At 51.6% G+C, this 17,972-nt stretch overlaps 1 protein-coding gene across 1 annotated transcript in view; it reads right to left on the bottom strand.

The window, feature by feature from the left end:
* Positions 1 to 17,647, bottom strand: part of ALX4 (ALX homeobox 4) — a 55,647-nt gene extending 38,000 nt beyond the window's left edge. The window contains exon 1 of the mRNA XM_006865034.1: positions 17,145 to 17,647. Within this exon, the coding sequence (XP_006865096.1) occupies positions 17,145 to 17,601 (457 nt within the window). The 5' untranslated portion in view covers positions 17,602 to 17,647. The remainder of the gene's footprint in view (positions 1 to 17,144) is intronic.
* Positions 17,648 to 17,972: the final 325 nt, after the last annotated feature.

Raw genomic sequence — 17,972 nt, forward strand, 5'->3', positions numbered from 1 at the left:
CAACAAAAAATTAACTAATTTTTAAAAAGTAGCTCCCAGGGACCTCTTCAAATCAGGGCCTATAATACTGCAAATGGGATGGGCATGTTCTGTTGCACAGAACTGGATGCTCAACGAACATTTATTTTGTGACATATGTATATTTACTTTCAGTTTACCTTAAAGACTTACTTAATAGCAAAGTATTTTCAGCGAGGTTGCAACTTGGAAGTATAGCCATGTGATGAGAATTGTGATTTGAATCACTAATCACTGCGTGGAAAGCAATGTGGCTTCCCAGTCCACCTGGCCAAGTTCAGCTTGGTTATGAACAACATACAGAAGCCTCACTCCTCCTGCTCCTCTGGAAACATCTGGAAGGCTTTCTTACGGAGCCACACTAATGTTTAACTGCCCACAAAGAATTTGTTTGGCGCGAGCATCCGGCTGCCCTCCATCTATCATACCAACCTGAAAGGTGTCTGGGGGTGGGGAGAGGGGTCATTCCAGAAATGTGCTTTTGCAGCGGCTACTGCTTTTGCTACAGCAATAACGAAACTAACTTCAGTCAAAGGAGCCTTGGTGGCCCAAGGGCTGAGTGTTAGGCTGCTCGGCTGCTCACTGAAAGACTGGCAGGCAGTACAAATCCATCCAGCCGCTCCATGTTCCATGAGAGAAAAAGTCAAGTGTTCTGCTCCCATAAAGGTTCCCCAGACTCCCCCACTGCTCCCCACCAAAAAGCCAAAAAAACCTACTGAGGTTGGTTTCCAAGTCTATAAATCTCTACGGGAGCAGACTGTATAATTTGTCTCCACGGAGCGTTTGGTTTGCTCACACTGCTGACCTTTCAGTTAGCAGGTCAGCGCCTAACCCATTGCTCCACCAGGGCTCCTCCTTAAAGGTTATTAAGTGCCGTTGAGTCAGTTCAGACTCAAAGCGACCCTGTTTTAGGTTTCCAAGGAGCAGTTGGTGGGTTTGACCCATGACCTTGTGGTTAGCAGTCCTGTGCTTATCCTACAGCACCACACCAGAACTTCACCTTAAAGGTTACAACTTAGGAAATCTGATGGGGACCGTCTGACTCAACAACATTTGCGATTCAGGGCCGGTTTGGGTTCTTTCTACCCAGGGAACTCCAAGTTCTTTCTGGTCTCCTGTCACCTCTTCCCTATGGATTTTTGCACGCCCTCCTCTGAACCTCTGTCTCTTTTTTTTTCTCCAGTTGTCATCCAGTCGACTCTGACTCATGACGACCCAAGTGTGCCAGATTTGAACTGTGTTTTCAATGACTGATTTTTCTGAAGTGGATTGCCAGGCTTTTCTTCCGAGGAACCGCCAATATTTGGGTTAGCAGCCAAGCTTGTGAGCCATTTGCACCATCTGTTAGCTCCCCAAAGCACTGTAAGATGGATTGCTCAGTAGTTTCCACCAATAGAAAAGTGTCTTATAAAATCCCATCGCTCCACCCAGTGTCTGACACCAATGGCTCTCTGTTGAATGGAATTAATCTTATTTTGGTAATTGAATTTCTCAGCATGCAAAAGTATCACATCAGTCTGGAAAGAATTTTCCTCTTTCACCCAAATCAAGTGCTGTCTTTCTCCAAATTTGTTCATTCTAAAGTAAAGAATCGATTACAAACTGAAAAGGCAAGACAGTTTTTATTCCTTTGGACAAGAAAGGAAAAATGAGGATGGAATTAATTGTCAGGTTTCTATTTAAAGTTTTCTGAGGTTGATAAGAATGGAAAAAGACTGTTCAATCTTGGCCTTTAAAAGTTTCATATTTAATACTGCAAAATGGCTAAAAAGTCAAACTTTCTAGGCGATGATTTATATCTAAGGCTGTGGTTAGAATTCCAATCTTAATGGCTAGGATGTGGAGTAAAAGTATCCTGGACATTTTGTCCATCACATACAATTAGATGAAGTAACTCAGCTTGCACCAATATCCACAATTAACACATTGGTTACAAATAAATGGTCCTTTCATTACTTCCTCTCACCCAGAATGAAAAAAAAAAAATGCAAACAGGTCTCTGCTTTAAAATTAGAAGAAGTAAGCATGCACTTTCTGCCAAGAACTGCTGAATCCACTGTGATGTGTGGCAGGTACATACTACTTTATGGGGGCATCATTGTTAACTGTCATCAAGCCAGATGCCAGGTCCGGTACCATCCCCGTGACAACAACCAACAACAACAGCTCATTTGGTCTGGGTATGGGTGCAGCAGCCTGGGAAGACGTGGGCTGTCAGGTCTGAGGGACTCGGGGTTATCTTTCTTCTCTCCCTGATGCCACCCCCATGCTAGACAGATGACCAGCCTCCACCCTTTTCATCAGTTACCCATACCTTAAATGTCAGCCCAACAGTGTCAACTCAGCAACACTTCATTCATTTTCCAGTTTTATGTATTCAAGTCAACGGTAACCGTCAGAGGTTCTGAACTGCCTGACATAGTCAGGATTCCAGCAAAATTTGATCAAAAACCGCAGCTGACTCTGTTCCAGAAACTACTTTGAGACAAGCTCTTTGCTTATATCACCTCATTTAATCTTCACACTGTTCCTCAATCACAGGTATCATTCTTCTACCCATTTAACAGAAAAGGAAACGGAGACAGAGAGGTCAGTTAAGTTGCCAGAGGTCACACAGTTATTCAGAGACTCCAAACCCAGGGGATCTGCTCGCAGGCCTTAGGCTGAACGGCTTCGGCTTCCCCAAACCAAAGGCACCTGAAGCTTCAGATAGCTCTTGAGCCAATTGCAAGTCAAAGACCGATTCTAAAGACACTGGAAATCGCATCTATCTCTCCCTTTAGGGTACCCAGTTGGGATACCAGGCTCTAGCAGGCCTCTGTTTAAATGGAACAGGGAGGGTCTGCAATGCAGGCTGGGAGCCTGCTCTTCCTCCCCAGCCCGGCAGTAATTCCTAAGCAAGGAAGCTCCAGTCTCCGGTAGAGAGCTTTGGGGTTCCTGCCACTCACCTGGAAATGCCAGCCACTTCTCTGTCTGCTCTGGCTGACAGCTGGGGGTGCAACTTCCAGACTAACCTACCCCCCCAAAAGCCCCAGCCCTGGCCATTGATGCTCTCTGGAGGCCTTAGGATGGCCAGGGCAGGTGCACACGGAGCAGCAAGGTCCCTGTGTGGGAACTGTATAGAATATCTCAAGATATGCACAGGGTGGACGGTGCAGAGCTGGTGGGCTCCTTCTAGCTCCTCTCAGAGGGGATTCTGGAATTAGCTGAATAAAGGGAGTGGTCCCACATTGGGTGCTCTCGAGAGGCAGTGTGGAGTCTAGGGTACAGGAGACTTTCTCCAAAGACCAGTTCCTCAATGATGGTCAGCCACAGGGGTAAGGGGACCCCTCCCCCCCCCAAAAAAATAGCTCGGGACCAGGGCTCTGACCACCACTCCTTCTCAGCATCCCTGATTCTCAATGTGTCCTTGAGCTGAACTCTTTGGGTGATCAGTAGCTGACCTGGAGATGTAGGGTGGACAGAATGACCCACGAGGGTCCTGGTGGGCTCTGGGATTCAGGATTCTGGGCTTTACATAAGCAGGGTGTGCTGGGCAGCACTACAAACTCTCTGCCTAGGGTCGTGGTCATCCACTGCACTTCTTAGAGTGTTCCAGTGGCTTCCCCAAAGTCCAAACCCTTCAGCAGAAAATGAGTGGCCCTCCCAGCTCACCAGGGCCCACCATACTCTGCATTCCACACACACTCCTCCTCACACAAACTGTGGACTCTCCTGACCTGAAGCTAGTGTGTTTCCTGAGTCTAGAATGCCATTTCCAGTCCCTTCAACTGGCAAGCTCCTATTTAACCTCCAAGGTCCAGGTCTACTGTCCCTATCCTGTGTCACTTCCCCTGAAGACACTCCCAACATGGAATCCAAAACAAATAGCCGTTGGGTCGACTCTGACTCATGGCAGCCCTATCACTGTGCTCCACAGGGTTTTCAATGACTGAGTTTAGGAAGAAAATTGCCAGGTCTTTCTTCCAAGGTGCCTCTGGGTGGACTCAAACCTCCAACCTTTAAGTTAGCAGCTGAGCTCTTTAACCATTGCAGCACCAGGCTTCCTGCTTACCTGCCTGGCACATGACGTGCTGGCTGAGGCTTTTGGCCAAACATTTTTCACAGCTTTGCTTCTGTTCAATTCTCTCTCTCAAGAAGCAGGAGGGACTCCCCCACCCCCACAACCATGCAGGCAGGGTCTCCTCCACGTCTGTGTCCACACCAGGACTCCACGCAGAAACTAGCACCCTGTCATAGTGGCCACCACCCTAGAATGCAGACTACAGGCCAGTCTCAGTTCCAAGTGCTTGATATGGATTATTTCACTGGAACTTGACTACTAACCACAAGGTCATGGTTCAAATCCAGCAGTTCCTTGGAAACCCTACACAAGGTCGCTATGACTGGGAACCAACTTGATAGCTCTTAACAATAACAACAACAGCATGCCTCTAACAGTCCTGTGCGGGCAGGAGTTTTATCATCCTTGCCTTACAGATGCGGGAACTGGACACGGAGTGATGAAGAAAGTCAGCCAAGATCACATTGTCAGCCGTAACTTTACAGCTGAGATGAGGAGTTTAGGGAACAGTGAATCTCAGGTGCTGGTAATGAGACCATGTGGGTAGAGAAAACGACAATTCTGACTCAGTGTGACCAATGTAATCAATGCCACTGAATTGTACAAGTAGAAACCAATGAATGTTATATATGTGCTGCTGTGTAGAGTTTCATTTATATTTTATAATGAAGAAACGTGGCCAAAGTTGATCTCCTAAGAGCTGGAGTCGGCCTTCACACCAGGCCCCACTGGGGCTGCAGAATGACTGGGCCCTAGCTGGACTGTGTTCCTGGTGAGCTACTTTGCCTCACTGAGTCTTGGTTTGTATCTGTAAAATGGAGATGCGATTACATGTTCAACGCCCAGCAAGACAGTGAGTGCTGGGGACATGGGTAGAAAGATTATTTGATGTTGGGGAGATCCCAGGCCTGGAGGTCTTAGGGCAGGTAAGTCCAGCAGGGACATAGGTGGGGTGATGACTATGAGGTCAGGAGAGCATCCTGGCCAGGGCAGAGGGCTTTATCTTTGGGGCCAGGGCAAATCTCAATCCCTGAGGAAGAATATTTGGGGTGTGAGGGTCCTGAGGTGCAGGGGCAGGGAAGAATGAAGGCCCAGAGAGGGTAGATGAGGGGTGGACCTGCAGATGGAGGGGCATGGAGTTCCTTCCAGGACTACGTAGGCGTAAGAGAAAGAGTCAAGGGGCCAGAGAAGCTGATACACTTGTCTAGAGCCAGTCCTGGGGCATGTGGCGGTGGGACCCCAGACCTGTGATTTCCAAAGTGAGGCCTGGGGGCAGTGGGACAGGGTGGGGTGCCAGAGTCTCAGAAGACTAAAGACTTATGTAAAATGGGGCTTCCACAGCCCTCAAGGATTCCCAGGAAAAAGAAATGACTACCCATGAGGGTACACAAGAGTCAGAAGTCAGGTCCTGCCCACCCCAGGCTTCAATTCAAACATACAAGATAGAAAGAGAAAAAGATTTGTAGACTCCCTAACATGTTCCAATCCTGTATTATTCATTCATCCACTTGCTTGTCAACGAACATTTATTAGTCATCTACTATCTCTACCAGATGTCAGCTTGAGGATTAAGGTGCGCCTGACCCAGGCCGTTGTGTTTTCAATAGCCTCATATGGATGCGAAAGCTGGACAGTGAATAAGGAAGATCGTAGAAGAATTGATGCCTTTGAGTTGTGGTGTTGGAGGAGAATACTGAAAGTGCCATGGACTGCCAAAAGAACCAATAGATCTGTTTTGGAAGAAGTGCAGCCAGAGTGCTCCTTGGAGGCCAGGATGGCTAAGCTTCGTCTCTCCTACTTTGGACATATTGTCCGGAGGAAACAATCGTTGGAGAAGGATGTCATGCTGGGTAGGGTGGAGGGTCAGAGAAAAAGAGGAAGACCCCCAAAGAGATGGATCAGCCAGGTGGCATCATTGATGGCGTCAAGTGTGGAAGCGGTAGTGAGGTTGGCCCAGGATTGGACATTGTTTCGTTCTGCTGTGCATGGGGTCGCTATGAGTCGGTTCCGACTCGATGGCACCTGACAACAACAACAACATCTCCACCACAGAGTCCTGGTGTGGTGCTGAAGGATAAGCACTGGACTGCTAACTGCAAGGTCAGACGTTCAAACTTACCAGCCTCTCCTCAGAAATGCTATACAGGGTCTCTTTGAGTTGGAATGGACTCGACAGTACTTAACAACAACAACAATATCTACACATGGGTTCCTGGTGTGGTGCTGTAGGATAAGCACTGGACTGCTAACCAAAGGGTCAGACGTTCAAACTTACCAGCCTCTCCTCAGAAACCCTATACAGGGTCTCTATGAATCTAAACCAACTCAATGGCACTTAACAACAACATCTATACCAAGTCCTCTGCAGACTCACGAAGCAGCTTGAAACAAAGCAAATAACCTATGCATTCTCTATCCCTGGGTTTAATCCCAAAGATGTTCCTCCACTGCACAGTGCACTGACCAGAGCTCTGGCATGTTCTCAGGGCCTACGGGAACTCATGGAGTCCTTCACACTAGCTATGAGACCTACACAGAACCTGGCACTCTCCTCTTGTCACAGTTCTAAAGGTCTCGTAAAAAGGTGGAGAAACTGTGCCCAAGGTCAGAGTCACGATGCGAACTCTGACCTACCAGGCATCAAAACCCAAAGTTGAGCCATGACCTCTCACCACATCCCTAAATGTGGACTCCCCAGGTGAGTGGCGCGGCACTGCATGCAGGGAAGAGCTGTGTGGGGGCCATGTTCACACATACAGCCTTTCATCCCCAGATCATCTAAGTCTAATTAGGATCATCCTGAAAAGGAATGCCTTTTAGGTCCTTGAAGTCCTTGGCTCTCAAGAACAGGCCTTCTGCTTCCTAGGTGTCCCACCTTGGACAAACTATGCATCCATCCCTGCCAGTCCCAGTTTTCATCCACAGAACAGATATGACAGTAGCATTAGTTCATCAGGTTACGCTAAGGGACCAATGAAGCAGCATAGTGCCCGGGGCTGTCAGCGTGGATCACCTGCCAGTTCTAATCACCCCTAGACTCACACCCCAACAGCTTTGATTCATAATTTTCCCTGTTTTGCAGATGAGGAAACTGAAACAATGAGGCAAGCAAGGTATATATATCCAGGTTGGACTAACCTTCTCAAGAAGTGTCTTGCTACCATGAACTGGGTCCAGTGTTGGGGTCCAGATGTTCCCCACAAAGATCCAAGACAACCATCACCCCCTATATGCCTCAGCCTATCCTTTTCTCACTCAGGCACATCATGGGACCCCAGGGTCTCAGAAATCCCACTCAGCAGTTTTACAGATGTGGCGAATGTGGCCCTGAATGGCTTTCTGGGCTGCAGGGCTGTGTGCACATTTGTCTTCCCTGCTGGACAGTGAGCAACTTCCTTGAAGGCGGGGTTTATGGAGATGCCCCAGCTCAGTGCTGTGAACCAGATGCGAATCCATATGGCTGAATGGTGGGGCTGCAGACAAGACCAGGTAGACCCCTGAACACTGGGGAAGCTCACACACACAGTGGGCACCAAAGTCTCCATCCTCATCCTGAAGCTTGATCAGAACCTCCCTCCCCACCATCCCCTAGATGGTATGAAGAATGAATGCCTTTGATAGCAGACTAAAAGTTTGGAAGTTCAAGTTCCCCCAGAGGTACCTCAGAAGAAAGGCCTGGTGATCTACTGCTGAAAACCCTGTGGAGCTTAAGTCTACTCTGACACATGTAAGTTCATCATGAGTCAGAATTGACTTTATAGCCACAGGTGGTCACATCTTCAAAAGGTACAAAGGAGCACAGCATGAGGGAGTGGGAGTAGGAACAAGAATATCCTTAGACAGAGAGAGACCAAGGCAGTTCAGGGAGCACCTAAGGCACACACTCTCTCCAGCCTCATACCTCATAAACAGAAGAGGTCCAAACAGCCCTATTTTACAGATGTGAGCTAGAGAGGTGAGTGGGCTCTTTCAAAGGTACATGGGGGTTTCCGTAGAATAAGTGACAACTTGAACCCACATCTCCTGATATCCACAGTGTTCAGGGAGAAAAGGGGAATGCTGAGGAGGGAAGAAGCAGCCAGGCTTCCAAAACCGAACTTATTGGGGGAACTCCCAACTTCCCTCTACTTCCCTGAGTCCTCCCCTTCCCCTGAGGTTCCACCCACCTGGCAGTTCAGGGTAGGAGGCAGGTGGTGACTTCTATTAGACACAAAACTTGATGGGCAGCCTTACAGCTAACCCGACTTTCCCAGCGGCTGCATGAGTCCCAGTGAACTGGAATGGTACAGCTCCTTGCTGTCCTCCCTCTGGACTTGGAGGCCAGGGCTGTGTCCCTCACAAGGCCTGGCACAGCATGAGACAGTTTAGTGCACAATGGTAAATGGCCCCCTCCTCTGAACCAGTAGATGTTTTCTTCCAACACAGGGTGAACCCGTACCTTGACACCATGACCCATTAAGTGGGGGTATTCCTGGGTGTGACCGAGGTCCCAGGGCCTGGGGGATGATGTCAGTCCAGCTGGTCAGCCACCCTCTGGGACTGGGCGTGAGGAAGGGTAATGCAGCCCTCATTGATGTGCACTTTTCCAACAACAACAACAACAAAACCCCAGACTTGGAAGCCAGACAGAGAGCAGGAACCCCATCCGCTGACACAGACAGGATGCCCATTATCTGTGCAGTTGATTCCGGCTCATAGCAGCCATCAAGGACAGAGTCAGACTGCCCAGGGTGTTCCCAAGGTGGCAAAGCTTTATGCAAGCAGATTACCCAAGGAGCAGCTGGTGGATTCGAACTACTTACCATCTGGTTAGCAGCCGAGTACTTTAACCACTGCACCAGAGGGTGGGCTCCTTTTCTTGAAAGGCGTATTCCTATAATTCCAACAGAAGCCCTGTAGGTGCTCTCCTGAGCCCCCACCAGACTCCACCAGCACATTTTGAGGTTGGTCTCATTTCTGGGAAATGGGGGGTGGCAAGCCATCTGTCCCATTTTATGCATAGGGAGCATGTGCTACCTATTGGAGGGGTCCCAGTAAAAGAAGAGAGAAGATGACCAGGGATGAGATTTCCCCCAACCCTCTCTTCCCAGCCTTCCTCTCCCCACAGCGGAAGGAGGGGATCTAGGTGGTGGAGTCTCACCCTCCAAATAACCCAGCTATGGGGCTTCAGTTCTCCTTGATCCTCAGACGGGGTCTCTAACGTTCAGGAAAGGAGTGCTTGGCTCAAGCAGTTAAGTTCTGGACTACTAGCCCAAAAGCTAGCAGTTCAAACACCTCAGAAGACAGCCCCAACTAACAATCAGCTTCGGAAAGGCCACAGCCTGGAAGATGCCATGGAGCGCTCCTACTCTGCACATACGGGGTTGCCATGGATCAGAGAGACATCACGACAGTGTGTAGGGAAATGGTGTCGTGGTGGGGCCAGAAAGCCAAGGCATGGGACAGAAGACAGTCAGGAGCTGGTGGCCAAAGTAAAGCCTCTAAACATTTTGGGGGGCTGGGTGTCTGCCAGCCCCATGAGCATGCCAGGGCTCTGCAGCTGCCTAGGACTCACCACAGGGAGACTCTGCAGCTGGGTGATTCCGTCTCCCTGGGGAGCCTCAACCAACATGAAGGTCACAGGTCATGATGCACTGTTTCTCCACAGCATGAGTCTGGCAGTGGGGGTTATTGCCTCTCACATGAGTGCACATAGCCTCGCCCTGCATCACACTGGGACAGCAGGACGCATGCCCACTGAGGATAGGGGTCTGTGCACAGGCTCACACAAGGTCTACAGTAACAGGGACCGAGGTACTGGAATAGGCTCACTGCTGTCCTTTATGGTGGTGGCGTCCCCAGACACACTCCAAATGGAACCAATTCTCATTCTTCCAGCCAATAACTATTTAAGCCTATTTAAGTATATGCCTAGGAGTCCTGGTGTGTCGATGTAGGATAAGCACTGGGCTGCTAACCACAAGGTCAGTCATTCAAATTCTCAATGGCACTTAACAATAACATCTATGTCTGTTGTTGTTTTTGTTGTTAAGTGGGTTTGAGTCAGTTCTGGACTCTGCATGCAGTTTCCAAGGAACAGCTGGTGGGTTTAGTTAGTTTGAGGACTAAGGTGCCTCTGACCCAAGCTATGGTATTTTCAATAACCTCATATGCATGTGAAAATTGGCTTATTTATTGTGCCACACCAGGAAATCCACTTCTATGCCTAGGAGGACATAAAGCGGAAGTCATCAGGCTGCCTCTGGGTTTGTTCTCCTAGGAAAAGGTCCCCCACATAGTAGGTGCTCAATAAACACCAAGAGAGTGAAGATGAACAGACCCAGGAGACACGAGTGGCTGGAGAGATAGGAACCCCATCGTCCTGGTTTGTACCTGGTCACATAGACAGGACACCTGTGGTTCATCCTTTTCTTACATTTATGCCCTAACCCTGAGCCCAGAAACTGTATTTAACCACCGATCCTAGACCACACTGCAGAGACAGAGATCGAGGAGACTGGGGGTGTCTGCCACTGTCATTTCTGCACACTCCGGGAGAACCCTCAGAACCCATTTCCACTTTCAGGGAAGCAGAAATTTACCTCCCATTTCTCCTGGACAAAAATGGATGTTTGTGGGGATGGCAAAAGCAGGAAAGTGGATGGCAGTGAGTCCAGGATGGTACGAGCACAGAGACTCCAGAGGAGCAAACTGTCCCAAGTTTAGGGGGCTAAATTGTCAATGATGTTATTTTGCTTGGCGTCACTATCATACACTCATGGAACCAGCAGTCAGGAAATCAAACTTTGTATTGCATAAGGCAAATCTGCTGCACAAGACCTCTTCAAAGTGTTCAAGAGAAAAGATGTTAGTTTGTGGACTAAGGTTCGCCTGACCCAAGCCATATGATATTTTCAATAACCTCATATGCATGTGAAAATTGGACAATGAATAAGGAAGACCAGTAAAAAATTGATGCATTTGAATTACGGTGATGGAGAAGAATTTTTAAAAGCACCATGGACTGCCGGAAGAACAAACAACTGTGTTGGAAAAAGTACAACCAGAATTCCCGCTTCTTCGAAGCCAGGAAGGCGAGATTTGGTCTCTCATGCTTGAAAATATTATCAGAGGGGATCAGTTCCTGGAGAAAGACATCATGCTTAGTAAAGTGGAGGGTGATCGAAAAAGAGGGAAACCCCCAACTAGATGGATTGGCACATGGCAGCCGCAATGGGTTCAAAGAAAACAATTGTGAGGTTGGCGCATGGCTGGGTAGTGTTTACTTCTGTTGTGCGTAGGGTGGCTGTTAGTGGGAACTGACTGGAATGCACCTAAAAACAACCATCAGACCCTTGGAGGGGGAGGGACGTCCCCCAGGCGACGCGGGAAGTGGAAAAGAGAATGTGGAGACCCTCTAGACCGACACCCTCGGATACAGGGCTCTACTCCCACGTGTGCCAAGCCGGACCTCAGCGTCGCCGCTCAAAGGGTCCGAGGCTTCTCAACCTCGGCGCTGTGGTCTGCAAGGTCGTCAAAGCGCCCTAACAGCCAGCTCCTCCGCCCCCGACTGGCTGCGACGTCCCATCGGTTTGGGTGCGTGGGGCCGCCGCCCACGCTCCGCGGCCGGGGTTTTGTAATGTGCATCCGGTTAAAAATCTGCGGAAGCGCGCACGGGCTTTGGCTCTTTCTCAAACTCGCAGCGGCGTGCAGCAGCCCGCAGCGTACTGTCCCCAGTACAAGCTCAGGGAACAACAGGTATTTGGAGGGTGGCGGTGCCTCTTCCCCTTGTCAGTATCTCCCAGTCACTCTCCCTCTTCTACGAGCACCCGTGACCCTCTGAGACCCTTCTGCTGCTGAGTCAGAACCGTGCACTAGCCGGCACAACCACCCACCCTAGCCTCGCGCTCCTCCGAGCCCCTATTACGACTCTGCAGAGATTCAGCTTCTTTCCCACTGGCGGATGCCGGGTAGGGTGGGGTGGAGAAGACTGTTGTGGAGGTGGTGGTGGGGACGGTGGGCCGGTCTGGTGTTACTGGGGGCTCCAGGACACCTCCCTGGATACACTGGAGGCATCTGTCTTAGCTACTGAATTTTTCGTTCCCCTTTCGGGGTAGATTGGCTTCTGGGCCTCTCAGTCTCCGGGATGAGCCGCGCCCCTGTACTGGGTGAGGAAGGGGCATCTTGGATGGAGGTTGAGTTGTGGAACATTTGCACATCTGTAGCGGAGAGAAGGAAGGACGAGCAGGGCTGCGCGTCTGGCAGGGTCGCCCCCAGAGGCCTCTCTGCCATTTCCGCGAAGCATCCCAACTCGGGCTGCGGCTAGATAAGGCTGCTGGCGGGAGAGGGGATTCCCCCTGAATCCCTCAGAAGTCACTGTTTTAAAGAAGGGTTTCTTCTTACTTATCTACTGGCGCTGCGACGCGCCCGGTGTGTGGCGCCCATGGCCCCTGGACAAAACTGGATTGTTAACTCAGGATATGCCCGGGTATCACCACGCAGCCAGGCCCTCGCTGCCTCCGGTAGCCTAAGCTGATAGTTGCCTCAGTCCGGGGCAGAGGAGCCAAGCCTTGGAGAGACAGACGCCTGCGCAACACCGAAGCTGAGGGCTTACTTGGCCAGATGGTAGCTGGCTGTTGGCGTCCGTATGCAGCAAACCGCTCGCAGGACCCCACTCAGAAATAGTGTCCCAGCCTAGGCCTACGTCGTTCGGCTTCCAAAACCGGGTAGTGGTGTGCTGAGGATGCGGAGGCTCCGGGTACGGTCAGCTCTCTCGGAACAGGCGTTCTCTTTTCTCTCAGCGTAACCCTAGCTCCCTATCCCGGCTTCGAAGGGCGCCGGTTAGAGCGCAGCCTTCCCAACCTCCGTCGGCTGAACTGCCTCTGGGACCCCATTCAGGGGTCCGCGAAGATGCCTGGACCCCAGACAATTGCGCAACCGTCCCTCACCCCTGGTAGCTGCGATGAATTTCCGTTTCACATCGGGATTTACTACCCAAGCCGTGTGCAGAGCTGCGGAAAGAGAAAAAGGGGCTAAAGACAAAAGTCCACCCAGCTGCTCTCCAAAATGGAAGTCCTTGGGGACTTGGCGCGTTTTGATGTGTCGTGCTTTACCTTATACCCTATCGCGACCCCTCGGCACAGCGCGCACGGACCAGGGCTTAAGTGACTCCGGGACTGCCTGGTCGCGCGAAGTTTCTGATGGAGCTTCTAGTAATCTAGCACTAGATTCGGGACGGCGCCAAGGCCACCCTGCTCAAATGACACTACCGACCCAGAACAAGACAGGGGTCCCAGGCGCTTTGACGTCTTCTAAAATGTTCGTATAACAACTTTTTTTTAAGTCCACAAAAAGAGTTCGTGCAAAAGGATGCTGCCGATTTCTTTATCGTCATTAGAGTGGTAGCCAGGCTTACCAGTAATGCGTAGAGCTACCCATGTAAGAGCTGTGTATTTCAGTGTGTAAATGGTAATAGGTTGGCAGTTCAAACCCATCAACCGCTCCTCGGAAACCCTCAACAGGGTCGCTATGAGTCGGAATCCATTCGATAGCATTAACAACTACAACATGATAATAAAAATAATTGTGCAAATTGATTAATTGAATAATAATACCAGGACTTTAACCCAAGCCTTCTGTTTCCGCGTTTAAGAATCCAAGCGTTTAGACCCGAGTGTTCTGACTTGGAAAGCAATTGTACCCCACGCCGCCGGTTATGGAAATTTACAAAATAGAAAATTAAAAGCATCTTCCTCCCCCAGCAGAACTGACCTGGAATAACCACCATCACAACGCCCCAGCTCCTGGGCTCTTGTTTTCTCCCAAACGTTCCATGATCACCCACTAGCACTTTCTGTATTTGCCCGAGTCCCCAGCTCTCGATGCCATACGGGTTTCTCGCAGACAAGAAAACACACTTCGTTTCCTAGAATACGACCCGGGTGAAATGTACACATTTCATTGGGTGTGGGTTGTGTGAGTGTACTGCGTTTAATTTTAAAAATCCGAAGTAACCCATCGGTTGCGCCTCAGGAGTAGCGGGTCTCAAACCATCTTCCTAGACGCCAGTGGCGCCAAGTTCAGAGAAAATCTGCTCGTATCGAAAACCTGCTTGCACCGAAGCGAAAGCGAAAGAGAGGTATTGTGTCTGCTTCCAGCAGCGGCCCTGCGGCCCCACGTCCCCGTAGAGGCTGGAGCGCCTACTGCGGCTCGGGACACCGGGCCCGATTTGGGGCTAGAGTCGTCAGGGTTTGTTGCACTGCTGAGAAAACGTCGGGTCTCTGAATTGTAGTGTATCCTGGGGTCTCTGGCTTCGCGGAACGGGTAAGAACTCCGGAAATCGGAAGCGAAGACCTAGGATTGCAGCCAGCGGTGTGATTTCGTAAAACCGCCAAGGTCTCTGCACCCGGAGGGGCTGCAAGGCTACCTAGCTCATCGCCTTCTTAGTACCGACGGAGAAGCTGAGGCCCAGCGAGGGGGTCAGGATACCTGAGCCAGAGAGGACTTCTTATCTCCTCTTTCCCATACTCGAGGCAGCTTTCCTGCCCGCGCTCCCTGGGCAGGTAAGGCCCTGGCGCAGCCCCCAACCTGCACCGAGGGACGCTCGGCGGAGGGTAGACATCTGAGGCTGAGGTCCTGGAGGCCTCGGAGCCTTGCCTCCAGCTCGGCTTGGTGCGCTGATCAAGCAACTCCAGAACAAGGAAGGAGGTTGGGGGTGGAGGCGATGTCGGCTGCCTGGGGTCCGGCTGAAAACAGCTGAGGTCGATATACTCAGCTTTTGGGAAAGTCTGAGACTTTCCCCCTTAACTTTGGAGTACACACTCTGATGAGGTAGGAGAGAATGGATATCATTGTGCACCTCCGTTTTCCCCCGCTTGCAGACTTCAGAGGCCTTCCTCCCAGAGGGCAGAGCTTCACCTCTTGGTGCCTCAGTCTCCCCTATCTTGAACCTAAAGGCGTGGAATGCCCTTCCTTACAAGGGCCAGAAATCACTTCCTGGGCAGGGCGCCCCAGTGGAAAGAAGAGAAAAATCACAAGGTAGATTGTTGGCGGTTGGTTCCCACTGGTCTGTTAGCTTGTGGGCTAGGTTTCTGTCCAGAGCAGCCGCAGGGGCCTGCCTGCCTCATTCTTGGAATTGGGGGATCACACGTCTAAATAGACTGGAGATAGAAATGCGGCGGCGAGGGCTGCTCTTGCCCCTTCCATGAGACCACATTTATTCCCACAAATGACCCAGTGAGGAGTTACTTACCTCCAGTCTCATAGTAGGTTAGGGGTAGTCCCAGGTCAAGTGGCCTTGCCCTTCCCCTCAGTTTCCCTGGTTAATGAGGCTCATAGGAGGCCAAGAAGGTCTAGGCTGCCTTGGGGAGGCTCAGCAGGGCACAGAAAGGGTGCCCTGGACCTGAAGGCATCTGGCATCTTCTAAATTAAAGGATGGCAGTCAAAAGGCCTCTGCCTAATACCTTATCCTCTGCAGAATTAGTACATTTCTTTAAAATATGAAGTCCAGTACAGTGGGAGGAAAACCACATGTGTCCCTTGGTTCTGCACAATGAATCTCCATGGGTCTCAGTCTGTGACCTACTCTCACCCAATAGTCCTGAAAGACAGGGACAAGGAAGCACCTGGGTAATCCAGGAGGAAGGCGTCTGCGTCCTTGGAGGTTGTGGACAGTGAGCTTCTGTGGACTTGAGTGTGGAGCTACAAGAACATATGGGTGTCTGCATCTTTGCGCCTGGTCTCACTCCGTCAGGCAGGGGGTTGGCCAGTCTAGGTGGTGAAATGGAGGAGTAGGTCACCAAATCTTTCTAGATCTGCTCACAGTCCTGCCCTATAGGTTTGGGAGTGTGTGGCTGTGTGACCACATGAGTGTGTGACCACGTTGGCTCTTGAGGCAGATGTGAAGTTTATGTGTGCAGAATGACAAACAATTTGACACTCTACTCCCTCTCCTGCAGGCTCAAACTAATTCAGTGTGGTTGTTGACACCCACAATCTTACATATAGTCACATGCTTGTCTACACTTGCATTCTGCACACAAAGACATTCCAACCTGTCAGGTCTTCCTACTGTCCCCAGGCCTAGGGCTGGTGCATCCAGCGGGGTCAGCAGTCACCAGGGCTAGAAGGCCAAGGCCTCAACAAGAAAGCTGGTTTCTCTCCCTTCCAGATCCTCATAGAACCTCAATTCTGTGGAGGAAGAGAAGCCAAAGCCTCCGAGCTGTCTAGCCTCAGTGAGCTCTGGGAAGGTTCCTTCCGTTGAAAGATCACTGCACACTGGGGGACCAGGCCTGCGTTCTACGGCGTTCAAGGGGGCTTAGAGGTCATTTAGGCCAGCTCTCTTGGGTTTCCTGCTGGTCCAAAGTAGGACCCAAACCTTTCTCCCTTCCCACGGCCTCTCACCTCCTCAGACCCCGTGGCTTCCTGCCTCTCCACCCATTTCTAAACTATTGTTCCGAAGCCGGTTCTCTGCAAAGCCTCGGAGCGAAAGGCGCCCGCAGAGCCCTGGATTGCCCTTCTTCCTGCAGCGAGCTGCGCCAATAGGGACCAGATTTCGGATCGCCGGATCCCAGGCGTCTCCGGACCCGCACCGCGGTGTCATGCCGCTGTGCCGAACCTTCTCGTGCACGCTCCGGCGACTGAGCTCAGGGCTCCACACCTGCGACGTTCCTACTTGCGGCGCTACCTGAGGAGCCTCTTGGCAGACAGGGAGTCAAATCTCAGGAGCCCGGAGCGCCGCGCCCGAGCGCCGCGCCGCATGCCGCCTTAGGTCTGGCGTCCGTGCGCGTTTCAAATTGGGCCCCAAGGGCAGCGCCAAGCAACCGGCTTGGGGAAACGGCGGAGACAAGGTCTAGTAGAGATTAAAAACCAAAAGTTCCATGCCCCAGGCCAGGAGACGGGAAGGAGCAGAACAGATCCTTGGACGCCCTCGAAACAGGCGATCCCATTTCCCTAGCCGAGTCATCCACCGTTCAGTCCCGCGCCTCCCCAACCGGCCAACTTCTGCCTCCGGCAAGCTGAACTGGCATTGGGGGCTACCGAAGCCCCGGGACCCCAGCTCCGTTAGACTCACGAGTACACTTACCGTAGCAGGGGACTTGCAAAGTCGCGTTGTGGCCGCCGCTGCCTTCTTGGAGCTTGAGACTGCCGTCCGGGGGCGTCTTGGAGGCGCCTCGCTGTAAGTAAAGATGCGGCTGCTGTGCGGGCGCCTGCGGCTGCGGCTGCGGTTGCGGCGGGGGCGGCTGCGGGGCCGGCGGCTGAGGCTGGGGCGGGAACTTGTTAAAGGACCCCCGCGCCCCGGCACCACTCTCCAAGGAGGGCGCCAGGTCTTGCTGCCCCGCGCCGTAGCGGGCCCGGTTCTTGGCGTCCCCGAAGCCCTGCCCTTTGGCGGCGGCCGACAGGAAAGTTGTGCCGAACTTGTCGCTGCCGGGGAATGCCCTAAAAGGTGACGAAGTCTCTCGGGTCTGTGACACCGGACTGTAGTAGGCGTCCATGGCAGCGACCGGCGACTCGCAGTAAGAGACGCAAGTCTCAGCATTCATGCCTGGCGTGCGCAGGCGGCGGGCGGGGGTGCAAGCGAGAGCGCGAGGACGCCACCGCGCGCCTTGGCCAGTAGTTTGGAGAGGCGAAAAGGCTGTGGATGCGAGCTCCGCCGCTCTGCTAGCTCGCTCCCTCCTCCCCCTCCGCGCCCGCCTCTTTACCCCCACCCCCCTTTCTCCTTCCTCCCCACAGCTGGCCCAGAGAAAGAACCGAGAGCTGTAAAAAGATTCAGATGTTTCGGAAAGTTGACCAGATCTCCCAAACCCACTTAAGGTTTTGAGGCAAAAAAAGTCTTTTTTTTTTTTTTCCCCTCTCCCTTGACTCGCTCCTTCCTTTCCCCCCTCCTTCTCTCCCCCTCCTCTCCTTGCTCCCG

Source organism: Chrysochloris asiatica, unplaced genomic scaffold (genome assembly GCF_000296735.1).
Source record: "Chrysochloris asiatica unplaced genomic scaffold, ChrAsi1.0 scaffold00075, whole genome shotgun sequence".
NCBI classification, from domain to species: Eukaryota; Metazoa; Chordata; class Mammalia; order Afrosoricida; family Chrysochloridae; genus Chrysochloris; species Chrysochloris asiatica.